Source organism: Bos javanicus, chromosome 4, assembly GCF_032452875.1.
Source record: "Bos javanicus breed banteng chromosome 4, ARS-OSU_banteng_1.0, whole genome shotgun sequence".
In the NCBI taxonomy this organism is placed as follows: Eukaryota; Metazoa; Chordata; class Mammalia; order Artiodactyla; family Bovidae; genus Bos; species Bos javanicus.
In genome coordinates this window covers 65,259,832-65,283,770 of record NC_083871.1, presented here as the reverse complement: position 1 = coordinate 65,283,770, position 23,939 = coordinate 65,259,832, and the positions used below count along the sequence as shown (strand labels likewise).

The window sequence follows — 23,939 nt, the reverse complement described above, 5'->3', positions numbered from 1 at the left end:
TCCTCTGCCTTTTCTAAAACCAGCTTGAACATCTGGAAGTTCACGTTCACATATTGCTGAAGCCTGGCTTGGAGAATTTTGAGTATGACTTTACAGGGCTAATGATAAATAATTAGGATATTTGCATTGGTGGATGTTAGTGTATTCCAGTGTGAACTGATATGTTCCGGTGTGTTGCAATAATTCTGGGTTTAGATATTGCCAAAACCAGCCTCCCTAACATAGCAGTACACTAAACAATGAATGAGGCTCATGATCATAGCAAAGTGGAAGCACAAATAGCATAACTAAATTCTGACAAACATATAGTTAAGTAGAAATAGAAAATCCTTAACAAAACTATAGATAATAGAAGTGGCATATCTGTACTTTGAAAATAGGTTAAGAGGCAATTATGCCCATCCAGCCTTAACTCCCATATGCCCACAAATCCCACAGACCAGCAGTATCAGCACATTACCTGAAAGCAATTTGACAAAGTTCAACAAGAACTTTAAAACATCAAACATTCTGTGATGCGTTAATTCTACACATAAAAATACATTAAAGAGATATTCATTGTAGGATTCTTCATAATAACCCAAACACACAAATGTACCCATACTCACACATTCAAAACTAATTATGGCACTTCCACAGATGGGATATTATGCAGCCATTTAGTGTAATATTTTCGGAGAAGGCAATGGCACCCCACTCCAGTACTCTTGCCTAGAGAGTCCCATGGATGGAGGAGCCTGGTGGGTTGCAGTCCATGGGGTCGCTAGGAGTCGGACACGACTGAGCGACTTCGCTTTCACTTTTCACTTTCATGCATTGGAGAAGGAAATGGCAACCCACTCCAGTGTTCTTGCCTGGAGAATCTCAGGGACGGGGGAGCCTGGTGGCTGCCGTCTATGGGGTCACACAGAGTTGGACACGACTGAAGTGACTTAGCATAGCATAGTGTAATATTTTAATCTCCATGGGATAGTGGCCATGAGAATATACCACACAGACTTCCAACTACAGGACTTTAATTGGCCATGGGCCTCAGCTACTACATTCTGAAAACTATTGCCGTTTTTGCCCAAGGTCATGTTTCCCTGGGCTGCATCAGGTGACTGAGGGTATCTCTTCCTGGGAGACATGGAAGTCCTCTGATGGCTGACTGTGGCTCAAGAACTTCCTGATAGCCTTGCTGAACTTTCTTTAGGATTCATGGAGTTCTAGAATGCACCTACCCAACTTTGCCTCCCTGTTTCCCTCCCTTGGGATAAGAAAAGTAAGGAAGAAAGGAAGGGAGGGTGGGAAGAAAGAAAGAAAGAAAAAAAAAAGAGGTAATCATGTAAGCTCTGGAGTACTTCATTAGACTGTCCTGAGACCAGGAACATACAGGATCTAAACAAGCACAAATCCTTCAAAACCAGGACACATCTGAATATATGTAAAGCTGTTCTCTGCCATATTCAAATTTTTCATTATACTTTTACAAACATTTAAATTGGATAGAGGGCTCCTTTTTCTGAAAGCTTTGCATTGATTCACTGAAATGCTCTGCATTTTTAGATGCTTCTTAAATCTACCATTTTCCAATAAAATCCAAGACAAATACTCCTTTAGGTTTTAATGAACTAGAGCTGCATGGAAACTAATAGCCAACTCTTCCTGAATATCAGTTTCCGATTTGTTTGTTCAGAATGGCTTATTTCTCTGAATCCTTGTATAACGACCCAGAGATATTCAATAAACAACAAATTGTTTAATTAAAATACAAGTATTATTTGCACCACAGTAGATTCAGAAGCTTTTAAGCATTTAAATGACTTTTCCTACAAGTTTTGAAACATCTTGACCCTACATTAACAGCTACAATGATCCACAGGCTTGCTATATGTATCACAAAGTGAATTAAGCATTTTAGATGGATTTTAGCATTTATTATTACCCTAACCAAATTATAAGGTAAATGTTATTATAAATTTTCTATAAATTAAATTTTTAAAAGGTGTAATGGGGTTGAGTAGCTTCCTAAATGACAGATAGCTAATAAATGATTGTGTATTCAAACTCAGCTCTACCCAAGTAGAGCTTTGACAGAATTCAAAGGTGACAGAATTAAGTACTCATGATTATTTTAAAGTGTCAATTTCCTTAGCAAATTTTGAAAGATTTTTTTTAAGAAGTCCAATCAAAAATAAAATGACAAAAATATGTTAAATGAAAAAATTCATTTAAGATCAAAATACTAGTTTCTTAAGGTAACCAATAGCAAATATGTCCAAAGTGCCTACAATATATTTGAATATTTGTGTCAAGAAAAAAAAAGAGAAATAAACAACAAGAAAAACTTCAGAGTATTATTTTCTTCAAAACAAGCACACTTCATCTCATCTCACCACTCCTTACCTGGCTTCCAAAACTCTCTTGTGGCTCATCCTTACCTCCAGTCATCCTTCGAGAGGTTGATCAAAATATTCATTTCCTCATCCTCCTGTAGAAGGCGATAGGCTGCACTTAAATGGTGATTTTCTAAAACAGACCTATCATTGTACAGAATCGCTGGGTCAGACCTGAACAGAAAGCCAAGAAAAATAATTTGGGATGTTGAACAGCTGAGATTTTTCAGGTAACTCTCCTAAAGATAGAAATACAACATCTTTTTATCCTATTTTAGCAATTAACTTGGCCCCATGTCATTTATATCAATCAAAAAGCTAACACCAACACTACAATTTATCAATTGATGTTTGTATGGTATTGAAATGTCAATATATGGATATTATTTCACATGTGATATCCAACTTGAGAACTCTCTAAAAGTTATTCTATAATAAGATCTCAATTACCTGTAGTGGTAGCAAAGGTGATTTTTTTTTTTTTTAAATGCAGGTCATGTCAAACTTCCTTATATTTTCTGAAATGATTATTTTTATTTTATTCAATGAGAGAATGTGTTTATTTGTTTTAGTTGTAATTCTCTGAACACATACCACCTGGAAGGTACAGTTTGCAAGTTCTTTTGTTAGTAGCTTGATCTTAAAATTTTGCCATGTGAAAGTCATACATGGGAAGTTGAGAATAAAAAATATAAGGGTTATATGACAATTGTTAGTCGCTTCCTCAAACAGTTGAATGACACCAACATAGGGAGGTATACTATTTTAATACATTTAATTTAATGAAACTTTAGATTATTAGAGCTTGTTCATTTCTCATGAAGGAAACTGAGCCCCAGATATATACACTGAGAGTCTGCAGAGCTCCACAGAGGCTTTCAGGGTTTGAATAAAGGCAATGTATTCTGACACTTCAGCCATTTCCCCTCAAGATAACTTCCAAGTATCATTCACATTCCAAACTTTGGAATGTATGTAGAATACCTTGAAAGTGTTAGGCTCAACAGTCTGCCCATCGAAGAGCAAAGAACCTGGTCACATATTTACTTTCCTAAACAAGGATCTCAGAGGCAAAGATGCTATGGATAAAACTCAGTTAAAGAAGATGAAAGTTTAAATGTCATTCCAAACCAAGCTCAACTGAACCCTCTGGAATTTTCCCACTCCAGTGGAGATAACACAAAACAAGCAAATCCCAAGGAGGTGGAAGATCTAATCTTAACATCCATTGAGTAAGTAAGGCACCAATTGATGTGTATTTTGTGACATTAAGTTATTTTCTAACTACTGTAATTAAGCCATTTTCCTCTGAGTTGTGACTAGTTTTGACATTGCTCTCCAGCCAAGATCCAGGTACAAATGTTCCACCCACCTCTCTTCCTTCAGCAGGTGCTATTCACCGCCATCTCTGTCAAGGCTCCACTGGCAGATACCTATTAAACAAAGATGCTCTGTGGAATCCCTGTATTCAAAGATCTTGCAACAAAGCTACAGAAAGCTGCTCCACAGCAGCTGAGACACTCTATGAGGAGGCAGAAAGCAGAAAATGAAGCATGTGGCTGAAGACCTTTTGTCCACTTCCATTCTATTGAAATGCCCTTCAAAACAGAGATCGGATGATATTGTCTTCTTTTGTGTGCCCCATAATTAAGTGCTGGCTTCATTAAACACATGTAGAATGACTTAACAAACACAAATATATCTGGAGTGTGCACCTGCCTTTTTCAAGTGAAATCAGCAAGTATTTTAGCGTTAAACTCAACCCTCTCCACAATATTCTTTCTCTGTGTCTCACCGCCTTTTTCCAGTTCTACCTTCTTTTGATTTCTATGTCAAGATCCAATTAATCCTACTGTCAAGAGTCTCTCCAGTTCTACATCATTGTCGTAAGAGAGGTTAAGTTCTTAGACCAGGAGAAGGCAGATAAGGTTTTACCCTAAACGGAAATGACAATTGACTGTACTGCTTGCCTGGAATTCTGTGCCGAGAGGAATACTAAAGACAAATCTGCAGTTTGGTAAGAAAAAAATTACCAAAATCGATTTGTGATGTCTGTTACAATGAAGAGGTTCTGAGGGAGGCACCCGGACCTATATTTAATATGCCCCACAGAGGTTTGTGTCTACCTGTGAAGCTCCTTACAGAGGGTGCAAAGTGGCCTACATGAGACCACCTAGCTCCCAAAGCCGTGTGTCGGGGAGTGACATACCCCCTGAATAGGGCAGAGATGAAATCAGGGAGGATGAGAAAAGCATCAGCAGAATCCCTGAGGTCAGAGGGTAAGATGGCTCTGCTATTGCTAATGTCAAGAGAATTACTTCAATCCTTGCCTGTCCTCCCTGATTTAGCCTACATGGTATCTGCACCTTTAATGTAAATTTTTTCACCTCCTATTAGAAATGGGTACAGTACGCATGGTTAGATGGCATCACCAACTCAATGGACATGAACTTGAGCAAACTCTGGGAGATAGTGGAGGACAGGGAAGCCTGATGTGCTGCAGTCCATGGGGTCACAAAGAGTTGGACATGACTTAGGGACTGAACAACAGCAAACAATATGCATAGCCCATACCTACATAAATAGCTAGCACTGGACTAGAGAATAGATCTTCCCTGGTGGCTCAGGTGGCAAAGAATCTGCTTGAGACGCAAGAGACGTGGGTTCGATCCCTGGGTTGGAAAGATCCCTGAAGAAGAGAATGGCTACCCACTCCAGTATTCTTGCCTGGAGAATTCCATGGACAGAGGAGCCTGGTGAGCTACAGTTCACGGGGTCGCAAAGATTTGGACATGATTGAAGTGACTAAGAGAAGTATATCCATATTTAATGTGAATAACATAGGAGAATCAGGAGCAAATGGTTTCTTTAATTCTTAGGTTTTGATTGAAGCTGACCCAGCTGATCTCTTGTTATATAAGTTCATTTTATTTTTTCTTCAGAAACTCAAAATAGAGCCACCATGCAAAAGAAAGGTGGCTGCCCCTCTCTGACTTCCACACTCTATCCCTGACCCCTCTTGCCTCTTTTCCAAACATTTCAACATCCTCACCGGGTCTGAATGTGGAAATTGTTGGTGGTTCCGGTGTGCTCATAGTCATGGATGGCAGCTGAGAAGATTATAGCAAAGATCTCCAGCTCCGTCAGCCAGTTCTGAAAAGGAGATTACAGAGCAATCACATAATCTGCCTGCTTCTCAGACAAAGTCTTCAGCTTGCTGACAACACACCCACATTGCTGCCTATCCACCCTGCAGCTGGCAAGCTGTTGCCAAACACGCGTTTCTGACAGACAGAAATGGTTGTTTTTTTTTTTCCCTTCAGTAAGGAGACTGGGGAATGTGTGATTTGAAAACAGCCTGCCTAGCACGGTTGAGGGAGCTAACTAGTAGGTTTTTTTTCTTTTTTTTCAAAGAAGCAAAAAATAATGAATGTGAGACTTTAACAGTTCTCATTCCATCCTTTACCAAATTTCAAATAAAGTTCCTGAGTAGACACAGAAAAACAATTTTAAGTTTCAACACAATACCAAAGCTAAGAGTAACAGATAACCTAGTGCTTATCCACTAGAAGATGGATAGTAGATACAGTGGAAAGACAACATTTGGTCTTCTGCCAAATAACGTTTGGTCTCTGGGTTGCAGTCCACCGATCTATGTTTGAAGAAACCTGTCCCCATCCATGTTACCAAAATTGGCTGTAGTTCAGTGGTCTTCAAAGTGTGTTCCCTGTAACAGTAGAGTTAGAATCCTGGAAGATTGTTAGAAATGCAAGCCCTCACCCCAGTCCCACTGGGATCAGAAACTCTGGGTTGCAGCCCACCGATCTGTGTTATACTAAGCCATACAGATAATTATGATGCATGCTGAAGTTTGAGAACCACTGCTCTGTTTGAAGCTCCCTCGACTGACTTCTATTTCAGAGACTCTGGATTCACTGGTGCCTCCCCTCCCTTCTGTAAACCACACTGCCTGATGCCCGTAGGATGGAACATTTGTACTGTCAGCTCACCCTTTGGTATCACTGCTTACTTTTGTACTAGTTGAGTTAATGATTACAAGCTTCAGTGTGATTTATCTTAAATGCAATTTTGACAAATTGTACTTATTATTATAATTATATAATAAAATATGACCTAAACCAATAAAATATAAACACAAAAGGTTATGTCCATAGAAGTTCAATGCTTTGCACAGTCACTAAAAGAACTGGTGTCTTAATAGGTATGATCACTGGGAAACAGTAGAAAAAAACTATAAAAATTTAGGGAGATTCTGCACTCAGTTTTCTTCATGAAATCTTTAAGTTCCCATTCCTTTGAAGAAATAAAACTAGAAGTCTTAGACAGAGGCAGGGTTAAGGTATTGCAAATATGAGTACCTAAACTGGAAGAATTCAGAAAGCAGCCGGGGACTTCCCTGATGGGCCAGTGGTTAAGACTCCACACTTCCATTGCAGGGACATGTGTTTGATCCCTGGTTGGGGAACTAGGACCCCTATGCCCCACAGTGAGGTCAAAAATTTTTTAAATAAGTAAATAATGTAATTGAAATTTAGTTTAAAAACGAAGGCAGCCTGGGTTCTCTATTAGATATCAGTGAATACAACATATTTATTTGATTTGTTAACAAAAATGATTTAAAAGCAAACAGGTTAATTTCTAATAATTCTCACTAACTTTTTTCCAATTAATTACTAATTTTGGTCTTCACCTAACTACTGAAATCATTGTCTTCTTTGAAGATAATAACTACACTGAACTACCAATTTTGGTGATGTGGATGGGGATAGGTTTCCTCAAACATCAGCAGGCACAAGGGAAAAACAAACAAACTACATATAACCTATGAAGAAAAGACTTCATAGTTAGGGAAGGAATGAGCACAGAAAAAAACTCAGGGAAAAAACTGTATTTTAAAAAATGACTTGTAGCAGAATGCAGCATGAAATGTCAGGAAACATTTTGGCATTCTTGATAATACATCTCAAAAAACCAAACTAACGCACCATGAACAAAAAGACGCAAGGAGAAAAGAGAATAAGGTGAAAAATCAACAAAATTAAATGAAAAAAAGATTGGCAAATAAAATCTTGACAGTGACAAGAAAACAGTAAAACTATCCTGAAAGCAGCAAGGACATCCTCCTCAGGGTTAACACTTAAGGGAGCTTCCCTTTGTGTTCGCCTGTTTACACAAAGAAACTCATGCAACACACACAACTCCATATAGGTAGGTACTCTTCATCCCCACTTCATAGATGAGAAAACTGAGGCTAGGAGAGGTCCAGTAACTCACCCAAGGTCCCAAGGCTAGTCCTGAGACAAGCCACACACTCCAGAGTTCTTACTTTATATTCTCTAAGTCACTATTCCTTTGGGTCACTGTTTATATGTTTACTCAGTTTTTCATAAAATTGCATAGTTATGAATTTATATTACAAATATTCTTGATATTTTTCATTCACATATATTTTTCTTATTTTGGCAATGTCTTTCTTTTCCTCCCTAACACCCTGTCCCTACTTATTTATCCCAACTTCCTCCACCTATCTCCCCCCCACCAACATATCTCTTTCTCCAAGCTCATGTCAAGTTAATAATTTAACATTTTAAGATAAGATTATGAATGGGAGACAGTGTACCAGCTGAATCACAGAGCCTCAGTTCAACCAGCAGAACGTGTCTAAATAACTACGCAATCACAGTTCTCACAAATATCAGTGTAACTCCCCTCCTTATCCAAATATACTGACAAAATTATATCTTAAGTATAACTTACTTCTAATAAATCAAAACCAACAACTATTAAATGAACATACAACAAACAATTAAACACATAATGAAGCCTGGACTGAGCAAGGATGGAATCAGGCATTTTCAGAATGAACAAACGTACCAGTGGCAAAAGCTGATTCATTGTAAGTAAGGAAATGATTCCCTTTAGTGGAGCAGGAAAGTGAAAGTGAAAGTGAAGGTCACTTAGTCCTGTCTGACTCTTTGTGACCCCATGGACTATATAGTCCATGGAATTCTCCAGGCCAGAATACTGGAGTGGATAACCTTTCCCTTTTCCAGGGGATCTTCCTGATCCAGGGATCGAATCGGGGTCTCTTGCATTTCAGGCGGATTCTTTAGCAGCTGAGCCACAAGAGAAGCCCAAGAATACTGGAGTGGGTAGCCTATCCCTTCTCCAGCAGATCTTTCTGACCCAGGAATTGAACCAGGGTCTCCTGCATTGCAGGCAGCTTCTTTACCAACTGAGCTGTGAGAGAAGCCCAGTGGAGCAGGAGTGAGGGTTGATTAGGGCCCTGTGATGACAGGCATTAAAAGCCAGGATGAAGAATCCAAATCAGGTCTATTAGGCAGTGAAGTTTACATGCAAAAGATAATATGTTCAGCATGCTATTGAGAAAGAGATAGGAAAGCAGAGAGTACAAAGGAAAGAAGTAAGACCTCTACTTTTGGATTGAAAAGTCCTTATAGGATGAACAGATGGTATGGAACTAGAATCCTTACAGCTGATCAGCTCACTGAATGCACGTGGCCACGAAGAGGTTGCAATCCAAAGGAGGTTGCATTAAAGATGATCCTGGAGGGACAGGGTTGGGAGCGAAGTGGGAAGGGGGGTTTACGATGGAGGGGACACATGTATACCTATGCAAATTCATATTGATGTATGGCAAAAACCATCACAACATTGTGAAGCAATTATTTGCCAATTAAAATAAACAAATAAATTTAAATTAAAAAAAAAAATAAAGATCCTGACATTCCTAGCCTGAGTGGTTAAAAAAATGGTGGGTGGCATTAGAGGGTAGCATTATTGGAAACAGAGAGTGGGAAAAGCTATTTTGTGGGAAATATTCATATTTCAATATAGTTTCATATTTCAATATAGCTCAGATTTCCTTGCTTCTTCCAAATTCAATACTGTCAATCCCAAAGGCTTATGACAAACCATAAGAAGTCAGAAATTTAATTCCCGCGATAATTGTATTCCAGATTTATCAAACTGTGACAAGGTGTGAGTAATAGACCTTTCCAGAATTTCCGTCTACAAAATATGAGTGTCCCAACTAATTTGATGACAGGGATGCCTCACCAATGGGTAAAGGTGGATTTTGAATTATGTTGTGTATGACTCAGGAGAGCAAGCCCTGCTTGTTTGTGGGCTGGGAGTGGGGAACAAGTAGCGGGCTGTGAAAACCTGAAGGAAAAGACATGGATAATTTGTCATTGCCAGAGGAGACATTATTAGCAAGTTGTAACTTCAACAGGTGAACGACAGAGTTTCTTTAGTAGTCTGTTTCCATCTATCGGTTTTCTCTTGCTCCCTTAACTGATTACCACCCATGGAAGGCACACACTCCTATGGGTTCGGTAGGTCAGAAGCCATCATCGTGCGGCTGGATTTTCTGGTGAAGATCTCACAGGGCTGAACCAAGGCGTTGGCAGGCTATGTTCCTTTCTGGAAGCTCTGTGGAAAACACATTTCCAGGTGCCTTCAGGGCATTGGCAGAATTCATTTCCTTTCCATGCTTTCCACTTGGCACCTCCATCTTCAAGTCAGCAACAGCTGATGGAGTCCTGCTCACCTTCCTTCTGCCACATTTCTTTTTTTAAAGATTTTTTTTTTGATGTGGACTATTTTTAAAGTCTTTATTGAATTTACCACAATACTGCTTCTGTTTCCTTTTGGGTTTTTTTCGGCCATAAGGCATCTGAAATCTTAGCTCCCTGACCAGGGATCAAACCCACACCCCCTGAACTGGAAAGGGAAGTCTTAACCAATGGTCCATCAGGGAAGTCCCCTGACACACTTCATGAGTTTTAAGGACTCATGTGATTACACTGGGCCCAACTGGAGAATCCAGGATCAACTCCCTATTTTAAGGTCCTCTGATTAGCACCCTTCTGTATCTGCAGAACCCCTTTTGCTATTTAATATAATGTATTAAAAAATGTGACATCAGAGGGCAGAGGTCATGGGGCCCAAAATTATACTGACCATAAACCCTAATAAAATTACTTAGCACTCTTTAACCAGGATGCTGTTTACATGTCCTTAGTGTGTCCCTTATAAATATGATAATGCCATTTATAATCAAAAAAAACAAGATACACATTTCTCTTTTCTTAAAAAAAAAAGCAAAAGAAAAATTAATGGCACCTTGCCTAATGAAAGCAATCAATGGGACAAAGGATAGGCTTGGAGTTTGAAATCTTGTGATCTAACTCAAAAGCAGACTGGAGCTCGGAGTCTGATTCATATCTATTCAATCAACAACTCTTCAGTCTAATTCTGTTCAAGGATTTTCTCTTAGATGTGAGCAAAATCATGATGAAAAGATTCAAGCCTCACTAGGCATCTAGGCTAAGCAATAATGAGTAATATAAACAGATTACAATGAGTAACACGGTGGATGCTGAAGCCCAGACATCACTTTATCAATGGGATATTTTCATTCCCTATGTGTCTTATAGTTTATAAAACTGAAATGATTTCAACCATTTTCTCCCACTTGGTTTGTAATGAAAGGTTAGAGTCACAATATGCTCTCCATTCATCAGAATGCTTCCTACTGTTTTCGTAAGCTTGCAATGAAAGAAGTTTGTTTTGAGCTGCGTTTCTAAGAGAGAGTGGGCAGGAAGTAGTTTCTATATTTAAGAATTATTCTGAATATGGCCTGAATTGATAATGAAAATGCAATGGCAAATGAGCTCATTCAAGAATAGTATGCAGTACGTCATGATCATTGGCTGCTATGAAATAACATCTATGTTAATCTATGTTAATGATAACTTACATTAGCATAAGTGCTTGGGAGTTTTTCCAGATGGCTAAAAAGACTGCCTATGATTCACCTTTATGTCTCCATAGTACACTGAATGCAGTAGGTGCTAACTACGTATATGTCAAACAGATGATTTCAAAGTATATTTTCATATCCATTTAATCCTCACCACACGAGCATACTAAGGTATAAGAATGTCAGGGCTTTTTTTTCGCCACCAGCATTGCAGAAGCATGGCTAAATATTAACATTTAAATGCATGAAGTATTTAAATGTTAGAAGTCAGACTGAGACCAAATCCTGGCTCTGCCACTGTATTAGTTTGCTACAGCTGATATATAAAAGCGTCACCAACCAAGCAGTTTAAATAACAGAAATTTATTTTCTCAGAATTATGGAGGCTAGTAGTCCAAGATGAAGGTTTTAGGAGGGTTGGTTTGTGGTGACAGCTCTTTTCCGCCTTGCAGAGGACTCCCTTCCCCATGTCCTCACATGCTCTTTCCTCAGGGCATCTACATGTCTGTGTCTTAATCTTTTCTTATAAGGAATGCCCTTCATCTACCTAAATTACCTCTTTAAGTGCCCTATCTCCAAACAGAGTCACGTTCCGAGGCACTGGAGATTAGGGAAAGGGGACAAAATGCAGCTCATGACAGAGACTTGGCGATAGGACAACATTAACTCAGTGTGTTTCCTCCTATTTGCCCACGGGGTTTGTACCACTTTCTTGTTGATTTATATAATCTGGATCTTAATCCTTGATCTCTATATATGTTCCTCAAGTACTGACTTAATTACAGTGATTTTTTTTTATCCTACAGGTTTCCATTTTCATGTACTCAAAATAATCAATATTTTGTTATATAACTCATGTTTTGAGGCTTAAGAAAGGATTTTCTTTTTCAAGGTTATAAACATAACTTCATATTTTCTTCTAATATAATCAAAAATTTATGCTCACATCTTTAATTCATTTGTCTGATATTTGGTGAATGATTTCAAGTAGGATAAAAACCATTGCTTTTTTTTTCCCCCCAAATGAACTGTCCCCCAAACATTTTCGGAACCAAGTAATTTTCCCTCTACTAGTGTTTTCTATAGATGGGTCCTCACTTTCTCACCTGCAGGTCTGTCCTTGTCATACGTCAGTCCATGTTCCATCCCCAGCAAACCACGGGGACTGATCCTGACAAAGGCACCAATGACTCCCAATGTTGCCAAAGGCAGTGGTAGCTTCTCTGTCCTCATCCCACTCAACCTTTCAGCAAGTTGCACACAAGTCACAGCTCTCCTTTGGAGCTCTTTTCCTTGGCTTCCATAACCTCACACTGGCTTGGGTTTTGTCCCAATGATACTGGCTACTCTTTTTCAGTTACTATTGTTGGCTCTAATTCTTTGTCCTCATTTTATTGTTTTTGCACACACCATTTTTGAAATATATATTATAGTTGTAAATGATCTGGATGAACAAGGGCCATATAAAATCTCCAAGGCCGAGTTTCTCAAAAAAATCTCAAGTTACTTTGAATGTTAATTGAGTGGTTAATCAAATGATATCCTCTAAAGGAAACTATCCAAACTAAAATGGTGAAGTAATGAGCTCCATTTTAAACTTTAGACTGCTCCAGGACTCACTTCACAGTGCCTCTGTTTCTCTATTCACACCCTTTCTTTAGACCATGTCATCTGGTTTCATGTCCTTAAATAATATTGATATGCCCCTGAGAGCCTAATCTCCTTGTCCATCCCTGATTCCTCCCCAGAACTCTAGACCTCTTTGGTTTTCTTCCTGCTTAACATCTCCACAATGATATCTCATAAAGATCTTAAATTCAACATGTCTGAATCAAAACTCTTGACTCCCCTTCCCTGAAAGCTTCTCTCATCAACCTTGTTTATCCAACCAAAAATCTAATCTGTCCTCTTGATTCCCTTCCTTAGTATCTGAAATCCTATTATACCATCCAATTCTTTCAAGTCTACCTCAGCAACAGGACATTTGGTCTCTATACCCCAGGAAGGTCCTTTCTCGTCCAAACTACCATCATCTTTCCAGGAGACTTCTGCACACTCTTCCAACATGATGCCTCAAGACCCATTCTTCACAGTAATCCTTGTCTAGCCTTTACCAGATCATCACACTCCCATGGCAAAATGCTTTAACTGGCTCACACTGCACTTAGAATAACACTGAGACCCATTAGCCAAGCCTACAAAGCCAACTTGGTCTGTATGTTACATTCTCATGATTTTTTATTTTATAACTGGAAGTGGGTACAATTGACTCCCTCCAGTCATGAGGAAGTTGACTAATCCTGCACTAATTCCACTGGCATACCTTCCTTCAGCTCTTAGCATGACTCAAGCCTAAAATCACAACTGTCTCAGATTAAATATTACTTCTGGAAAGATGCCTTTCCTATCTAATAAAACTTAATTTACCCTGTGTGGGTCCCCTGTTCTAATCCTCTGCAGAATACTAGCGATATTTTCTTCTTTACTTTTTCATTGGTCTTTTACCTGTTACTTCTTACCAGAATGCAAGTTCTCTAAGAGCTACAATGCACCCTCATCCTCTTATAAAGTACGTGGCACATAGGTAAGTGCTCAATCGATATTTGGGTTCAGTTTTTAAAACTTCAATCAATTCCATGGATATATTTGTCTACTTTTGCACACTGTATACATTGCTTTACTATAGCTTTAGCAGATATTTTAACATCTAGTAGAGTAAGAACTACCCCATCACACACACTGGCGTTTTCAAAAGTGTTTTTTCTATGGTTCTTAAATATCTATTTTATGTAAATTTTAGACTCAGCTTATTATTTTGTATGCTAAATCCTTTCAGAATTTTTACTGGTATTGCTTTGAATTTATAAAGATGAGTTTGAGAAAAATTAACATCTGTTTCATATTGAGGCTTTCAATTAAAAACATGGTATATTTCTTCACTTATTTAAACATTATTTTCATGCCCTTTAATTTCAGTTTCCTTTTCATTAATTTTGAAGTTCTTCATGGGTAATTTGTAGGTTTTTTAAAAACTGTTGGGAATGTATGTTGGGAAACAGTATATAAGACAGTTACTTTATCCATATCTTACTGAGCCTTTTAGTTGATCTAATAATTTATAGGGTTTGGGGTTTATTTTTGACAGATCATCAAATTATTTTCATAGAAAGCTTCTTCAATTTTTGCAGATACCATATTGCACTGATTGAGAATCTCCAGAAAAGTGCTCACTAGCAATATTAATGTTGGATTCCTGTTTTGCTCCTTGATTTCATGGAACCACCATAAACTGATATCTGCTCTAAATTTGGGGCAAAAACCCTTTATCATATTATACAAGGTTCCTATGTAGAGTTTCTAAAATTTTAAAAACACCTTTTTATATACTGTTTTTATAATTGACTTTATAATAAAGAAAACATGAAAACTGCTGAGAGGTTAAGGGCAATCTTACAGAGTTTAAATAAGAACAATTCCTAACTGTTGAGCTTTCTTTATGAGGTAGAGAGAGCATTCATACTTTTGATACTTTATTCCCAACTGTCACAGTACTTCCACAAGACAGAATATTTTTCACAATTTTAGAAATGAGGAAATCTTGACTCAGAGATTCAAGCAATTTATCATAGGTCACAAACCTAATAAGCAATTATGTAAGGATTTATACCCAACTATATCTAGCTCCAGAGCCCACACTCCTCCCACTGTATTCCATATTTAATATGAGATATTAGACCAAGCCTCTCAACATGCCCTAGCAGAAAAGATAACTGGGTTTATGGGTTAATTAATAACCACACCCCCTAAATGTCTATCCCAATGTCAATTGTGAAGAAGATTTCAAAGTAAAAAGGCATAAAGATTTACTACAGAGATCTAACTGTCACTAACAGCAGTATCTTTAAAATGAATAGTTTATATTAAGGCAAAGAGGGCAAGAAGTACATGACAAAATTGAGTAGGTTTGTTAAAACAATGAGTTATAGATCAGAGATTCAAAAATATCTAAAGAGCTAAAATGTTGGATCAAAGCAAGAAATTTCCAAATGGTTAGAGGTGAAGCTTGACCTTTAGGTTCGAAAAAATCAAATGCACATAATAAACAAGATGGGAATAACCACAGCCCTTGTAAAAAAGATCTATTGGTTTAAACCAAAAGCAAATTGTGTATAATATGATTCCCGAGTATATTCAATTCAATTTCAGCATGCATGGATATCAATGTGATTGAACACAGCAAGAGATTAATAGTACCACTCTCTATATCTGGAAATGCATATTTAGTTATAGAAATTATATTTAATTTGGCCATAGCCTAGTAAGGATACAAGTTACTACCGGATTTTTTTTTTTTCATCAAGTCCAGGATGCAGAAAAAGTCACAGGCAATAAGGAATTCCAACACTCTCCATGATTGGGTTAGATAATTATTGGGGAATAGGAAGTCTGTAAAACAATACATTTCTTGTGGGCTCAACCTCACCAGAATAGAAACAGCCTCCAATTAAAAACAAAAGTCACCGTCACATCTTTGTGTAATCTGAGTTCCTATCTGTACTTACTGCTACTCCCGTCTTATAGAGAAGGTAATGCACAGTCTGTGTGACGTCAGCAGCGTGCATCAAATTATGGTAAGGATTTTTGTGCTTGCTGTATCCCACTTCCAGGGCCTCCACAAATGAGACAAGTGCAGAAATGGGGATCTGAAAGAGAGTGGCAAGGTTAATTGGCTAGTGATTTAGTAGCTTTGAGAGACCAAAAAAGTCTAAGGTATTCTAGCTACTTCTTTCTGAAAGCATTAAGAGAGCACACAAGGACACAAGAATTTTTCAAAGTTAATGAAAATCACTGAACAAAGTATTGGATAATTTGAAAATCTAACAGGAAGTCTCTGGTCTGCCCTGCAAATTGTTCTTTGTTCTCCAGTTCAGAGGCCCAGGGTAATGACAGGATCATCTCAAGGACATTGAGGGCAAAAAGGCAGATGTTCACTTAAATCTCAGGCAAAGGTTCAAGTCTTTGTTTGTTAAGAAATAAATGAACAAATACTATGCAGCATCTTATTTACTTGTGGGAAAACATAAAGTACACAAAGATTTAAGTTATAAAAAGATTGTAAAACAAATGCAAGCCTTCTGAAAACGGCACCCTTTAGAAGGAATGATGGGTACACTGGACAGTTGAGAAAAAAAACAAACTACAAATGATAGTCTGTTCTATAACAGAAACAAGTTGTGTTCTTGTGTTTATTACTTGGCAACTTATTATTATGCTCAGTCGCTCAGTTGCATCCGACTATTTGCAACCCCGTGGACTGTAGTTCATCAAGCTCTTCTGTCCATGGAATTCTCCAAGCCAGAACACTGGAGTGGATTGCCATTTCCTACTCCAGGGGATCTTTCCAACCCAGGGATCGAACCCCTGTCTCTAGCGTCTCCTGCATTGGCAGGCAGATTCTTTACCAGTTGCGCCACCTGGGAAGCCCAACTTACTGGTGCCTTGCAATCTGGAAAAATATTTCCAGTTATCCTAGCTGCTTTCTGTCTCAAATATGGGTAATATACATACCTTCTTTTTCTATTTGGCAGAAAGTGAACAACAGCAAAATGCCTATACAAAATAAGGGGCCTTGGAAAACATTCATTGTATTAGTTTTCTGGATCAATTCCTTGGTTTAGGGTAGATTATCAATTGTAAGATTGGGGGAAAAATAAAGTATGTGTTCCAGGAGACTAGAAATCACATTCATAAGAAAAAAATAAGTGTTTCATGAGAATCCGTATTATGTTCTTCCTTGGGAACATTGCTCCATATTTATTATCTGTGGGTTTAAAAAATTTAAATATAGCCTTTCAGATGTGAGAGATTAATTCATTATCTTTTTAAATTGAAGATCCAATGAACTTAGATTCTTTGAGCTGTTCATTGGCGAGCTATGGGCCACTGAAATGCTAGATAAAGGTGTGTGCATGTGTACTGGAGCTTCTTTTGAGGTCTTGAGCATGCACTGGATCTTTAAACAGGCTTCTTTCGAATTTATTTTAATAAATAACAGAAACAAACAAAATTCCCCAAAATAGATAAAACAAAATTTTTGAAAAACAATTTCTTTGTCAAGTCTCCAAGACTCTGAAATTACTAGTCTATTTCATTCAGATTTGTTTTTATTCTTTTCCAATCTATAATATTTCTATTTTAAAAACATAAGCCTTAAAAGCCTGCAATTATGCATCAGTTTGATGATGGGAGTGTCCAATGAGACCAGTTCATGTCCCATTCTCCACTGGCTCAGTCAGTGAAAGATCTGCCTTTTGATCTTATGAAATGAACCACAGTAATAGATCAAGAGAAATATGACTCTCCCCCACCATCCTCTTCCTCAAGCTATCTGAATACTGTTTTGTTGTGTTTTGTTTTCATCTTCTAGCATGTATGCCTGACAAAATAAAACCCAAGACATTAAGCTGACAGGATGAAAACTTCATTCCAGGACAGGGGCCAATAAAATGGGATTGGTCCCGACTCCTAACCCATCATTGCCCTCCTCCTCTTTGATCGTGACCAGTAGCTCCTAAACAAGAAGAGAATGAAATGAGTTTCGGGTGGAGAGAGAGGAAACTTGAAAAAGTGGCCATTTACTCTTTCTCCTTAATATAAGGGACTTTAAAAGCAAATCCAGGATTCCTGGTGGGCATGAGTGGAGCATGAGAGCTCTATACTCCCCTCTAGCAGGTTGTCCATCCAGCCCTTGCCAAGCTGCCTAGCATCCATCTGGAGGTTGTAACATGGCTAGTCCTCCTGCTCACCACCTCTGCTGGTGCCTAGAATTCTTCTGAAATCCTGAAACCTGTCCATGATGTAACTAAGTCTTGCTTCAAAATGTTCCTTACACAGAGGTAAGTGTGAATGATGCCAGTTCTTGAGAACTAGAGTTAGGTGGGGATCGTATAACTTTGGGTAGACCTGATGTTTGACCAGGTATTTTGTAATACACCACTGGAAATTTTGTTGTAAGAAAGCATAAGATTCATAGTTATTGCTCTTATTGAAATCATTGGACTGGCATAGTGAGTTCTATCCCTTCTAGGAAAGCAATGTCTTTTCCCAGATGGGATCGTCACAGAAAGGTAAAGGTCATTGCTCAAGGTCACATAGCTACTGGGTCAGAACTGACATCAGGATCCAGGTGATCTCCTGAATCTCATTCTAGTGTCTGGTCTACCAGACATGGTATTAACCTTTGAGTGTCAAACAGGCTTCTGATGCAAAAGAAATTAAAGACCATTGTCATAAAGTGCTAATAACTATGTAATAAACACGCTCCCAAATGTGCAGTCCTTAGGAAAGTGATAAAGAATCATGCTGCCCAGACAAATTGATACTTTATACAGAAAAAGACCTGCTTCTGGAGACTCATTCGTTGATGAGAGAAATGTGAGGGGCATGATACGGCAGTGCCAGCAGATAAAGCTCGGGTTCTCTAGAGAATAGGACCCCACCTCCAGAATCTGTGGAATTAGAAGGCTGAGGAGGTGGAACACTGGAATGGGCTCATGCTCTTAAAGTTGAAGAATTAATTTAAAACATAAATGGCTGGGAAATATCAATGATCTATCATAGATGATAAGTGAGAGTATTTGTGTGAATTTGAGCCAAGTGGCCGAAAGAGAAGTTCATGGAGACAATAAATGCACACTCTATCTCCATTCCTGTCTCCTTGCTGGTGGTGGTCATTAGTACACAGAGTCTGGCTGAAAGGAGAACTGTAGGCAGAGCAGGCAGGTAGGTCTGGTTCAGACTTCCAGCTGTACTTCTAGGAAGACTGGGATCTAAATAGGTGGCTCCAGTCTCTCCCTTGTTGATGAGCTCACCAGGCAAGGGAATAATGAAAGTTCCCCTCAGTGTGGAGTCTGTGGCAGTGGCTTTCTGCACATGTCACCCCAGAGTGGCTTTCAGTCTACATTAGAAGGATTCTCTTGGTCTTAGCCCAAAAGTCCTGCAAGGCTGGACAAATATGTGCAGTTGTTTTGTTTTGTTTTAATTAGATACTGACCTTGAAACGGCTGATCAGATCATAGCGAGTGAGTAACTCATAGAAAATGAATTTCAGTGCATGGTCCCCACTGGCTTCATTGAGGGAAAAGACATCAAAGGACCACTTGTCCACATCCTACAGGTCAGGGCAGAAAGAAAGAATTCATTAGTTGATAACCACTTACACTTATCTCCCTACTTTGGGGTTAGCCTGTAGCCCTAACTTGGTAATTCACAATCTAAGACTCTAATACTATTTCCCCTCTCAAACTTTTTCCAATATGGCAATCCTACATAGCATTTGCTGATAAAATATGAAATAGCCTTATTAGTAATAACAAGAGCTATAATTTACTGGGTACCTACCTAGGCATTATGATCAATGATAAATACATAACTCATCCTGAAGACAAGTCTGCTGCTGCTAAGTCGCTTCAGTCATGTCCGACTCTGTGCGACCCCAGAGACGGCAGCCCACGAGGCCACCCCATCCCTGGGATTCTCCAGGCAAGAACACTGGAGTGGGTTGCCATTTCCTTCTCCAATGCATGAAAGTGAAAAGTGAAAGTGAGGTCGCTCAGTTGTGTCTGACTCTTTGTGACCCCATGGACTGCAGCCTACCAGGCTCCTCCCCATGGGATTTTCCAGGCAAGCGTACTGGATTGGGGTGCCATTGCCTTCTCTGAAGACAAGTCTAGTGGTAGGTATTATCAGTCATATCTCACAAATGAGAAAACTGAGAAGTTAGCTAATTTCCCTAAGATTCATAGAAGGCAAGTGTTAGGAATACATGTGGGGCAAAAACACAAACACATGTTCAACTGAAGTTTAAACTCAGGCTCTTTCCATTAACCTTTTGCAGCTGCTGCTGCTGCTAAGTCACTTCAGTTGTTTCTGACTCTGTGCGACCCCATAGATGGCAGCCCACCAGGCTCCCCCATCCCTGGGATTCTCCAGGCAAGAACAATGGAGTGGGTTGCCATTTCCTTCTCCAGTGCACGAAACTGAAAAGTGAAAGAGAAGTCGCTCAGTCGTGTCTGACTCTGCGACCCCATGGACTGCAGCCTACCAGGCTCCTCCGTCCATGGGCTTTTCCAGGCAACAGTACTGGAGTGGGTTGCCATTGCCTTCTCTGAACCTTCCACTACTTCTGCTGAATTCCAAAATTTTAACTGACTTCACAATAACTTTCCTACCCCTAACCAACCCTGTGATACCATCTACTGACTTCCTCTTAGTCCATTGTGGAGAATGTTAACGCACTTAAAAGTGTTCAGAAACTTGCATGATGAAGAATGCAAAACAATGTGTCACCTCAAGAATCTAATCTGCTAAGCTGAAACCAAGGACAAAGCCTTCATTTCACGGGATGGAAAAATGTTATCACTTCTGGAGTCACTGATCTGAGGACCGAGTCCTCAAATCTGTAAGTCACTTTACTGGAAAATATAAAACTAAGAGCTAAGCTGAACACACTCCTCACACTCTACTCTTAAAGTTCAGAGTTTTATTTGTCCATAAAATAGTGACTTCAAAATATAGGTAAACACTGTCAAATATGTCTTTGACTTATATATAGCTACTTGTGGATGTTATAAACAAAGGCTGCTTAAGAAATAATTAAAGCAATAGTCATTTGGTTTCTCAGCATATCAAGAGTTTTATTTCAGTGATTAAGGAAAGTGTACTGCCGTGAGCATGCCAATAAGGATGCATGTGAGACCACACTGAACCTAAGCTAGGTGTCAGATGGTCTCCTGGAAGAGATCTTGGCTTTCAGAAACTGCTGGACCCATTGACTCCCACATCAGCCTTCACTGCATTCCAACATCATCTATCCATCCCAATCCTGTTCCTCTCCAAAGATCCCAGTCATGAAGATCACCCTGAGATCATGAAGGGTCTCTCTCATGGACACCAGGGCACAGGGAAACCAACTGTATATAGGGAAAACCAAACATTCCCAGAAAGGTTTCAAACAGATTGTTTCAATTCACATTTAGTAGTAAACCTCACCTTAGCCTTCAATAATTTCTCCTCCATTATAAAAAGTAAAGAGCCACAAGGGCTAAACATTTTCTGTGCCAGGCACAGTAGGAACTGTTGATACACATTTGCAAACCCTTATAACCCTAAAAACTTTCTCCAGTTTCATAGATGGCCACCCTAGAGAGATGAAATGAAGTGTCTAATGCCAATACCAGGCAATAACTCCACTGATGCCCCAGTGATAGCATTACTGACAGATGACATTGTAAACTCAGTGAATACGTGCTGTGACCCAAGCCTTAGGCCCTAAATACCCCCAAGAGTGCCTAGGCCACAGACAACGGAGCCATTTAAGATTAATCCAAGACCCAAGGTTCACCTTTAAAGTGAAAGTTGCTCAGTTGTATCCAACTCTTTGTGACCCCATGAACTATACAGTCCATGGACTTCTCCAGGCCAGAATACTGGAGTGGGTAGCCTTTCCCTTCTCCAGGGGATCTTCCCAACAAGGGGTCAAACCCAGGTCTCCTGCAATGCAGGCGGATTCTTTACCAGTTGAGCCACAAGGGAGGTCCAAGAATACTGGAGTGGGTAGCCTATCCCTTCTCCAGCAAATCTTCACAACCTAGCAATCGAACAGGGGTCTCCTGCATTGCAGGCAGATTCTTCACCAACTGAACTATCAAGGAAGCCCTAAGGTTCACCTTGGCTACCAAAATTGGCACTGTCATATGACAGCCATTGTCTAGCTAATAGTCCTAAAGAAAAGTCCACTGACAACTCAGTAGGTAGGAAAACATTTGGACACATCTGACTATTTTTAATCCTCTTCACTTAAATGAATAAAAGAAGAAAAAAAGCTATCACTGGAAATGAAGAGATAATCATAGTAAAAAGTCAAGATTTATTCTGAATATTAGACCTTAGAGAAACAGAAGGATGGATACTGTGAGAAACTGAGAGATGGATAGTCTCTCTAGCCCCTCATTTTTGGGAGACTTTAGCTCATATTCTCAAATTTCAGTGTTCTTTAGAACCACCTGGGGTGCTCAGAAAAAAATGTTGATTCTTTGGTGGAGGATTATGAAGAATCCTGGCTTGTGGCCTGGAATATGCATTTTAACAAGCACCTAATTTAACTGCCTTAAACCAATCTTCTCTTCTTAGCAAATTTGGCCCAAGCACTAGTCCTGTGAATTTCCTATTAGTCTAACGTGAAGGAAGCCTGAACCTCCTCATTTCCTCCCACTTTAAACCTGGAGTCTGTCCAGGGTGTCTCTTCCTGAGTCACACAGCATATGCCCTTCTAAAGAACAGCACAATTCTCCATTTCTGATAACCCCACCTTAGAAGATTAGAGATAAAACCACCCAAATTAGAAGCTAGTATTCACTGCATGGAAACAAATAAAAAGAATAAAAGTGCAGCATATTTCAAATTTAGAGATTGGTGGTGGCTAATTATTCTCTTCCTTAAATGTTATTTTGTGCTATGTTCTTACATTAATCACAAAGGTTAAGATGACAGTAGCAGGATGATTATTTTATTAATTGTATTCTCTCAGGCTTTTGGGAAATTTTCTGTAACAGAAGAAAACAATAGCGATTCCATATAAATTGCTGGCAGCGGAGTGAAAAATAACCTTTTTCTAATAACCACTATGTAAAAAAAAAAGAATCTATGTCATCTCTACAGTTCAACTCCAATCCACTGAAAATAAAACCAGAGTCTAGGGACACAGAAAAATATTACATTGTAAAAAGGTCTTGAACTTCCACAGTAAACAGAGCATACAACCAAGAGAAACAAGAGCTTTAGCCTTCAGCACGTATTAGCAAAGGTGTGGAGAAGGGCAGCAATTCAGAGTTAGTATTCATTCTGAATCATCAAGGTAACTTTCCCCTCCAAAAGACAACATGTGTGCTTCTGAGAATTACTTTTCCCCAAGCATAAAATAACAATTCACACACATCACAGGTTGTTTCACATTTCTTCAGTCATTCTGTATAGAAAAGAAGCTCCAATTTGTAAGAAATATTTTCATAAATTTCTTAGTACCCATATAACCACCTGTATTTATTTTCATGATAAAGGAAGAAATTAAGGATAAAAGATGCTTTTAACATTCCTAAGACTTTCACTGAAGGTTTCAGATTCAATTATGAAAATCAATGCAACTTCACAGTGGGTGTTATGAAACATCAGATCTTATAAAGTGGTTTCACAGATTAAATAAGAAATGTTGCTGTGAATTATACAATGATTTACTAAGCATTAGAGTTGGGGTTGTAGAGGAGGGAGAGAAAACATGTGTCTTCTTGCTGTATCTTTCCTGAGCACCCTTCCTGTCCTAGATGACTTGACAAGAGACAGAAAATGGTGAACTGAGAATCTGAATACAGAGTTTCCCAAAGTCAGCTAGTGAATGTCCCTGAGACAAGAGAAAGGGAATCAAACTGGCCCTAAAGAGCTCTTTTTTGACATTAAATTGATCTGATTCTGCGAATAGGGAATTTAAATTATCTTCTGAAAATTCTATCAGGGATACACTTTTCAGGTTTCAGAGAAAGATTAAAATATCTTTGTAGTTGCTCTTCAGCCATTAAGTCATGTCTGACTCTCTGCAGCCCCATGGACTATAGTCTGTTAGGCTCCTCTGTTCATGAAATTCCCCAGGCAAGAATACTGGAGTGAGTTGCCATTTCCTTCTCCAGGGGATCTTCCTGAAC

The 23,939-nt window shown here is 38.9% G+C and overlaps 1 protein-coding gene across 5 annotated transcripts in view; it reads right to left on the bottom strand.

Annotated features, from left to right (window-relative positions):
* Positions 1-23,939, bottom strand: part of PDE1C (phosphodiesterase 1C) — a 541,449-nt gene that overhangs the window by 98,884 nt on the left and 418,626 nt on the right. For all 5 annotated transcript variants that reach the window (XM_061414179.1, XM_061414180.1, XM_061414182.1 and 2 more), the window contains exons 7-10: positions 19,241-19,357; positions 15,750-15,890; positions 5,431-5,531; positions 2,424-2,552 (exon numbers count right to left, since the gene is read on the bottom strand). In XM_061414179.1, the coding sequence (XP_061270163.1) occupies positions 2,424-2,552; positions 5,431-5,531; positions 15,750-15,890; positions 19,241-19,357 (488 nt within the window). The remainder of the gene's footprint in view (positions 1-2,423; positions 2,553-5,430; positions 5,532-15,749; positions 15,891-19,240; positions 19,358-23,939) is intronic.